Source organism: Parasteatoda tepidariorum, chromosome 10, assembly GCF_043381705.1.
Source record: "Parasteatoda tepidariorum isolate YZ-2023 chromosome 10, CAS_Ptep_4.0, whole genome shotgun sequence".
NCBI lineage: Eukaryota > Metazoa > Arthropoda > Arachnida > Araneae > Theridiidae > Parasteatoda > Parasteatoda tepidariorum.
The window spans coordinates 67,940,307-67,949,582 of record NC_092213.1 but is presented as its reverse complement, the minus strand read 5'-3'; the positions used below and the strand labels follow the sequence as shown (position 1 = coordinate 67,949,582).

General features: G+C 29.9%; 1 protein-coding gene across 7 annotated transcripts in view; it reads left to right on the top strand.

The window, feature by feature from the left end:
* The first annotated feature begins 5,659 nt into the window (after positions 1-5,659).
* The window catches only part of LOC107440173 (ubiquitin-associated protein-like lingerer), a 39,037-nt gene continuing 35,420 nt past the window's right edge, over positions 5,660-9,276 (top strand). For 4 of the 7 annotated variants that reach the window (XM_016053019.4, XM_016053017.4, XM_016053018.4 and 1 more), the window contains exons 1-2: positions 5,660-5,792; positions 8,703-8,866. In XM_016053019.4, coding sequence (XP_015908505.1) covers positions 8,738-8,866 — 129 coding nt within the window. In that variant the 5' untranslated portion in view covers positions 5,660-5,792; positions 8,703-8,737. The other 3 variants (XM_071186211.1, XM_016053016.4, XM_071186210.1) reach the window with 2 other exon arrangements.

Below are 9,276 nucleotides of genomic sequence, written 5' to 3'. Positions count from 1 at the left end.
GCAAGTTCTAACTTATTTAAAAAACGTTCAAGAGATATATTGTAAGAGATCCTCCAACGCCTTTTGTTGTTTCTTTTTTCTTGACGCGTTTTGCTAACAGCATTAATAACGTCATCAATCTGAGTGATCGTTACATTCGAAAATGTTTAATTTTTAGTGGAAATGAAAATCTTCGCGGTTAAATTCAGAAATTGCTAATTGACGTACAAATTGTACAATGCGCAAATTTAAAAATGAACCGCCCTGAATAACCTTAGATCTAATTATCGGATCTTCACGTTATCACTTAGTTTCAATGACAAAAACGTACTTTCTCTGAATAAAAGTATCTCTTTTTCGATGGATTCGAATTTCTGACCCTCAATATACAGTGTGTTACTGGGAAATATGGTTTCAATAGTTTATACAGGAGGGCGATCCAAAGTTTGGACCCCTTTATGTTATTTTTTGTTGTTACTTGTTTCGCCATATTTCGAGAACTTTTTAAACAGAAATTTAAATTTTTCGTACGCAGTTATAAAATTCGCTTATCCAAAGATAATTCCATGCAAAAAATAATTTTTAGTAAATATTTATTATTTTATTTATTAATAGTTGAGAAATTCTTGAATCGTAAGGTATACACTTTTTAGCATCATATAAAAGAATATAATTTTGCGTGGCAAATTACGAAATTGGACTGAAATCGGTCAAATAGCTCCCGAAAAATCGAATTTTAAATTCTTCCACTTCTTAAATATGTTTTTTTGTCATGTAAATTTCCACTCAAATTTTGTTCCCCTTGTAAAATTAAATTGTTTTTTCTATAAGACAAAAATTTTCAGAATGCAAAAAATCATAATGAAAAAAATCAGAAATGCCAAAATATGAGCATTTCTGATTGTTTATTTAATATTTGTCATTTAATACAAATTGAGGACTAATTCTAGTATATTTTAAGACTTATGTTAAAACTTGACGACATTTTTGTGCTTAAAGAGCTAGAAAGTTTCTAAGAACAACTATTAAAATTTGAGGAATGACTGTCCTAGAGATTTGAGGACATCATGTCACTTTAGCTAACATAGATGTCTGATACATGCTAGATCAATATTATTTTAATTGAATTACGCTGCTAAAATAGGAGAATTTCAAATTGCTTTGATGTGTAGTTTGCTATCACTTGAATATTTTGAACACACCTTTAAGAACTCCGCCAATCGAAAATCGATTTCCCGAGCTGCCCAAATGAAAGGAAATTATTTTACTTTCAAATTTAATTGTTTACGGTTGCGTTACATTAAAAGTACTCCCGTAACAACCAATAATTGGTCACGGGGTCAGGGAGCATTACCGCAGAACACCACCCAGTTTCCTCCAGGAGCTGTATACAATGACAACTCATCAGTGTTTCCAAGATAATTGTGACCGGAATTCTCAGTTTTGTCATAAACTTATCAATATCGTGCTCAGTTAATTTTTTTTAATAAAACTAAGTTGGCATTTTATAAATTCATATAAAACCACTCTTTAGAGAGTATCCAACAACGATAATGTGAGTCTTATGAATCCGTGATTTAGTATTCTGAGACTTTGAAAAGTTATCTGTGTAACAATCAGTGAAAGAAAGCCATCCATCAACGGTGTTAATCAAATGCCATTTACTAGGTATCAACCTTTGTCCTTTAAGTTGTCAAAGGAATTCACAATATTTATACCAATAAGAGCGTTTATAGAGGAAAGTCCAACTAATATAAATTTTCAATGTATATGAATCATATAAAACTAATGAACTTGAGAGGATAAAATGAACTCAAAAAAAAAAAAAAAAATGCACGAACATTTGTGATTTTTTTTTTCCCTTTGAGAAATTAATACTTTGAATCGTTTTTATATATTGCATACATTAATTAATAAATAATGTGGGAAATTGACTAAAATAAATCTCACTGCTACTTTTAATTTATCAGTGCAAATTGCATACTATTAAATAGTGCAACATAATAAAAAAAATTATAAAAATATTTAGGCATTTTGTTCTTCTTTAGGGTATGTCAATGTAACAGCTGTGCAACGCTGTCTCTCATATACACATAGTCAGTCACGTGATACTTTCTTACTGCGCTATGAGACCATTTTTTTAAAGAAGTGCTAAAATTCCAGCTGTTTTGTCTGCTTATCTGCAGATATAATTCATGGCTTCAACGACATCACCGACTCATTGAGAGTATCTGTCAACAGCTATTGTGTTCATGGAACACTTTAAGTATTTCATAACTTATAACTGAAAATCTTAATAGAATTTTGAATATAATATTGCTTATATTTACTTTCTTAACCCATTCCCTACTGACGTTGCTCTTGCGCAATGCATTGTACTGAGGAAAAAAATTACCACTTTTTAAAGAAAGGGGTAGGGATTTAGATAGCTTAAAAAAAATTCAAAAAGACAATGAAGTAGGGATAAATATATTATTTAATATTCAGTATTCAAAAAGAAGTTCCAAATATTCTTACTTAAAGCTTGATAAAAAAAAATAACAAATTCAAACTTAGGCTATGGCATTTTGTTCAAAGTATCGCTAATATTATACAAAGTCTTCATACAAAATTTCAAAAAAAATTTTTTTTGTTATGTGATCGTAAGGAAATTTTCTCAAAATCAACGTTCAGTAAAAAATACATTTAAAATGCTAGAAAATTGTAACAAAAAAAAATTTTTTTCGAAAACTAATTTCTGAAAATGGATTTTATTTGTCTTAAAAATATAATTTATTCAAATAAAAAAAGTTTAAAATACTTAAAGCATAACAAAATTAATTTTAGTTTTGTTTTCGGGAGTTTACTTCCAGTTTAGTCAGTCCGCTTACGAAAAACTAACTATAACTTCATTTCTAAGAATCGGAGTTCAAAAATTTAAAGGATTTTGCAAAACCAATAAACTAAATAATAATAATAATAAATTGAAAATAACGTCTAATATGTCGATTTAGAAAAATTCTATAAAAAAGAAAGAGAAAAATAGAGAGAGAGAGAGAGAAAATATAATCTTCGACAATAGTATCGCGCCGTTTCTGCTTAAAGTAAAACCTGAGAAAGTTGAAGTTGTCAATACTGTAATTTTGACATGTCTTAAAACAGAAATCTTACATAATCGGCAAAGTACACGCTTAGTTTTGACAAATTTATATAAATCCGAAACATGTGAAATAAGATAGAAATAATGATATGAATGCTTTATAAAATAAATAAATCAGAACGTTTTATGGAATATTCTCACTCAATGAATATTCTCACTCAACGCACAGTCGAAGCGATCGCACAGACGCGAGTCTTGAGCACGAGTCTTAATTGGTTAAAACTAATTTATGCAAACTCCATACTGTTCTAAAAATAATTTAATTTTTTTTAATTCGTTCTATGTCTAGAGCCTCCTTCCTTCCCCCTCTTCCTCTGCACGGATGTATAGGAATATATTACGATGCCTTCCATATTATTTTGTGCAGCTTGTCCGCTTCACCTTTGTAAGGTGTGGAGGAACTTGTGAGTATATTTAAGATAATGACATAATTTCACATTGAGTAAAAATAAGCAATAAATGATATAATTATATATTTACAACATTATTTATTCAGATTAAGGTTAAATTAAAAAGGCTACACCATTCAACGACAAACAGCATGGAACACAGCGTACCATCAACTCATCAACCCGACCAGTTGATCATGCTGGTGAACAGATAAAAAGCTGACGCTTTTACCTCATTCACCAGACAAGGTGAGGCTTGTGCCTAGCTGCTTAGGCTTGTGCCTGACTGCTACACAGCTGTAGTACGACGTAAATAAAGTACCTACCTTCCTCCATATTATTTTTCTCAATTAGATTACCTAAAATGTATTTTAAAATTTCCATGATATTTAAATTAGACGCTGTGTTTAATGCGATTAGTTCCACATAGCTTCACAGCTTAAAATTTTTTTTATCGATTTGCAAATCAAAAGAAAAAATTAACGTACTTCATCCTCCTATGACTGTTTACATGTTAATGGTGAAACCGTGTTTAATATTGCCATAGTTAAAGAATTCAGGTATGTGCTTCCGATAGCCCATTTCGATCACCAATTCATTGATCTTTATTTAATTGTTCATTTTACTATTAATTTAAATTAATATTTTCCATAAATACGTAGGTGTTCTTGAATCGTAAAATTTTTTGAGAACGCTCGGGTGATTTGTCCTCAAATCATGATTATAAATCTGGTCACCTTAAAGTAGCGGAAATGCTCCCGGGATTGGAAAACCGCTTAATATTGCTCTTAAAATTTTTACAGCGTTATCCAAATGTGTTTTCATCAGTTAAAATGATAATCGAAGGGAAATTTAAAAATATCTATGTATAAACGGATATAAACAGACATATGTACAATATTGAAATACTTATCATAAGTGATAAACTATATGAGTCAGCTAGATTAGAACGTGGAATATAAGTAACCAGATCTAAATCTCGTCACTTAGGCTCCGTGGTATGACGAAATCAGACAAGATACATAACGTAGCACATTAAGTATACAGGTGTGAACATTCTACCTGGAGAGGGACAAACAACCAAAAATGTGCCCGGCAGAAGCCTGATGGTAGTGGCGCTAAGTGAAAATGGAAAAAGTCTTCCAGCTTCCATGAAACCAGAGGCACTGATATACTCACTGGCAAATATACTCACTGATATACTCACTGGCACTGATATACCAGAGCACACTAAAAATCGAGGTACCACCGCCGCACGGGTTACGGCTGTTTCCGGTCATTTATCCATATACCATGATGATTGGAGGGGACTGGTAAGTTGCAGTTCTTCATTTTTACGCTATTGAGATTCGTTTCGAACGTGACGTCATTCCCAGATGGAATTTCATTCCATGGAGCTCATGGTAGGGCATCAGCAAATTAAAGGACCAATCTTGCTCCCTCCAATTCAATCATTCACACGCATGTGAAAGTGATTCTTGCTCGTTTTCTACCTCACAGATTCCAAATATTCGCATCGGAATACTTTATATTGTTATAAGTGTCATTCTCCCTAAATGCGGTTCAAGTACTGTCAATCGCTCTAAGAAAGAATGAGAACCTAAGTAGAAAAATATTTTCACATGGAAAACTCATTAATCAGGTTCTTAATTTTTCTCTGAGATGATCGGAAGTGCGTGAATCGAAGGAAATATTTTCCACCAAACTAGTTCTCATTCACATGCGAAAAAAATTAATCGCATCCAGTGCGAATGATTTTTAATGGGCCACTCTTAATGTATTTGTTCACGCACCTTTGATGTACGTCGAAGGAACTGATTTCAACGAAAAACTCACCTATCCGGTTCCTCTTCTCCCTCAGCTATAAACGGAAGTGCAGAAATCGTGAGAATGCTTTCTAATGCTAAAAATTATGCAAAATGTGCACATGGATATTTTGCATGCATCTTTCATAAAGTGAAAACGCTCCTTAAAAGGAGGAAGTCTGAAAGCAACAAGAATGGCTCCGAAGATTGGTGGTATAAAGCGAATTTGCGTAGATATTTTCTTTTGCATTTAAAAAATACCATAAATTATTGTCTTATGACTGCATTATTTTAAATAAATCAGGTAATTGCTAAATTACTCACCCACTTTTCTCAGAAACGTCATGAACTCAATTTCAAGTTCGTAAATGAAGTAAAATCTTTTGACTGTAATGAATGCTTACTTGTAACCGCCAACATTAAAATTAGAGATAGCAGGGCTTTGTGTGAGCCCGAAAAGAATAGTAGGCTTAAGTGAGCGTAAGTATTATTATTCATTGTGTATATAGTACTTGTTTACCAGTGTTTAAAAAACTAATTCTCCCATTCTAAGATTATAAAATATTTAATTTTATATAGAGTTAAAATCTAACTGCATTATTTTAAATAATCCTTTCTTCGTACTAAAGAAACAACGTTCTGGCGGTCAGCTGCATGCGATTGCTTGAAAGGAAAAATAAATAAATAATAGTTGAATAAAACTACTTTCAGAATTAAAAGCTTTGTCTTGATGAGTAAATTTTATTTTGTTCTGTTTCATTTTACTAAATTATTATTTAATGTGAATGGACTGATGTGAATTAAGTGTACGTAAATTTATCCCGCGCATTATGCATAAGGGTGAATTTTGTATAAAGATCTGTAATTTGTTGTACTAATAATTTTATCTTGTGAATACTGTATTATAGACATGCTATAGTGTATAATTTCATTCAATTTGCCAATTTATAGATTTTATAAACCATTACATTTGTAATAAATATTTACTGAATTGTGATAGCTCTGTTAGTATACGCAGTATTCAATACGAGCACGTTCAAATTCGGGTAGAGGTAGAATTACTCCACTCGTTTCGCAATTTATTTTCTATAGTGTTTTATTTATGATTTATAAAAACATTCGTTATAATCTTTATTTATTTCGTTATTTCTGAAAATCTGCTTAAGGTTGGACATATGTTTATAGTTGTTGTTGATAGTAAACGCAATGCTCGTGTTCTTTATTTATAATGTATGTAAATAATTGTTTAGTAGTATCTTTAAATAAGTTTATTACATTGATTTTTTTCTTTTCCTATCTTTTGAATCTAAAAATTTTTCTCGGAATTTAAGTTTGCATAATATTAATTTACTTATGGTTTGATAATATACATGAACTTGTGGTTATCAATCAGTATTCAAGTTCACCTTAATGTTTTTTCAGTTTTTTTTGTTTTAATTTTTACAACTTAGTGATGTGTTTAAACATGTCTGAGACTGTTTGAGATTGTAATGAATCCTTATTTTGTTCTTTATTCCTATAGAATTTTCAGTAAACTCAAAGCATTACATTTTTTTGTTGATAGCCCTTAAATCTTTAAATATAAAGGATTGGTAGAGTAATAGTGAAACTGTAATTAGAATTGTAAATATTTTTCAAACTTAATGTTGGATCTACAACTGGATTCTTATATAAGAAAAGAGTGAAAACAATTATACTTTGCTTTTCATTATTTTACACTGCTTGTAATTAAAATGTAAATACCAAACCTTGATTGACGAGAAATTCTTAGTATAATTTTGCCACTTTTTAATTATTAATTCTAGATACTAGCTTATTTTTTGTAAAGTTTCTAAATTAAAATGTTTTGTTTTATCAATTTTCTATTACTTGGGATTTCCAATTAGCTAAGTTGTTTTATGTATCAGTGTCTGACATATGAAGCTAAATATTTAGTTTCTTATTAAGTATTTATTAATTGTATCAAAATTTAGTTACATTTGCTTAACAAATACACATGCATGGATATTAACTTTTCTCATGGATATGCTTTTAATACTTGATTAGTAGTAAAAAGATATTTGTTTTAAGTCAAATATATCCCGAGTTTCAGCCCTCTAATTTGTTTAAGGTATTTGGCGCTGACAGTCCGTTGTATTATTAACTGTTATGTCTTGTTTACTTACTTTGGTTTACCTTCTCTTTATATTCTGTGCACGGAACAATAATTCACATTGATTTGTTATATTATTTATGAATTGGTAAAATATTGTGTGTTTCATCTTACATTCCTTGTCCTTGATGTCATCCAAAATATAAACATATTTGTCATAATTTTGAAAATGGTGTAGAGATGATTAGGATTTGTTTCTACTAATAATTGTTAAACCGTTTATTATTTGTTAAGTATTTTGCAATACATTTTCTATTTTGCAGAGCATTCAGTATTATGTGATTTATATGAACATATTTTATGGTAACCAAAGAGAATTTTCTGTTTATTACTTTTGCAACTCCTTCATGGAAAATAAATATTTAAAATTTTTTAGTTGTTACCTTTCTAAATACACTTATGGAATTGTTATGTACATTGGGAGATTTTCAGAACTTGCTTTCAACTTTTTTTTTTTTTTTTTACTGAACTTTTAGGTTATGAAAAATAAGTTTCTCGATGTTGGAAAAGAAATATATTCAGGGGTCTGTCCAGGCCGAATTTGCTACCGTTTAGCGGTACCTTCACAAATTCAATTTTATTTAGAACGGTAGTTTCACAAATTCAACTTTAGGAAAAACGGTACCTTCACAAAATACTTATCCTTAAAACTTTGTTTTTGTATCCGTTAAGAAACATTAAATCTATATTTTTACCATGTTTTTGTGTTGATATTTTAATATAATTTTTAATTTTTCACAAATTATGTCTAAATTTTCACAAAATAGGTACCTTTGAGAAAAACCTAGACAGACCCCTGATATTTTATTTTCTATAAATTTTAAAAGTTTAATTTCTCAGTTTTTTTTTTAACTGTAGTAGTTGAATTTTTTTACTTGTAATATGTTGTATTATTAATGTAAATAATAAATGAATTACCTAAGTAGTATTAACTTTCTCATCAGCATTTGTTTTTATTAAGAGTAAAAAAGTAAAATATTTCTGCTGAGTTCACTGCTATATTTATTTGAAGACTAGTACTTATATCATTCTTAAAAAGCTATTAAGGTATCGATTTATCTACTAATGTTTTTTTTCAAATGCATGTTTAAGTAACTGTTACTGCCTGTAGTTTTTAAATATACAAGATTTACATTAGAAAGTAAATATTAAGGAATTTTACTTTCAATGAATTTATGTTTGAAACTTTATAAAGATTATGCTTAGTGAGTTTAATGTTCCTTTTTTTTTTCTTCCAGTTATTTTGTAAATACTCCTTTTGTATATAGTTGTGATGAGTTCAACCACTTCACAAAGAGCAGGTAGAAGCTCTAAAGATAGGCCTAAACAGCCTTCACATTCTACGACAAAAAATTCGACAGAAGGACAGAAAACAGGAGATAATGCAGTTCCCAAAATACAAGTAGGTTTCAATTAATATGTAATAGATTCGTCAAGTTTTAATTGAAATTACATAGTTATTAATAAATGTTAGGATAATATTATGAAAGATTTCCATATTTGTGTCAGTGCTAAAGTGAACTTCCAAGTTTTTGTTACAACCGGGCACAAGACAAAATTTTTTTCTTCTTTTTTTTAAAAAAAATGAACTATTTATATGAGACAAAACACATAAGTTTGGAAGTATGAAGGACAAAGTTTAGAAGTTAACTCTCTTCAATTTAATGTGTGTATTTATCCCTTTTTGTTTCTCAATTTCTTTTTCCTCTCAGTTTGTTTTTTGGCTTTCTTACAATGTCAAGTTACAGCCGCCCCACTCACCAGATCTTAGTCCCATGGATTACAGTATGGTCTATTTTGGCAATTAAGGCT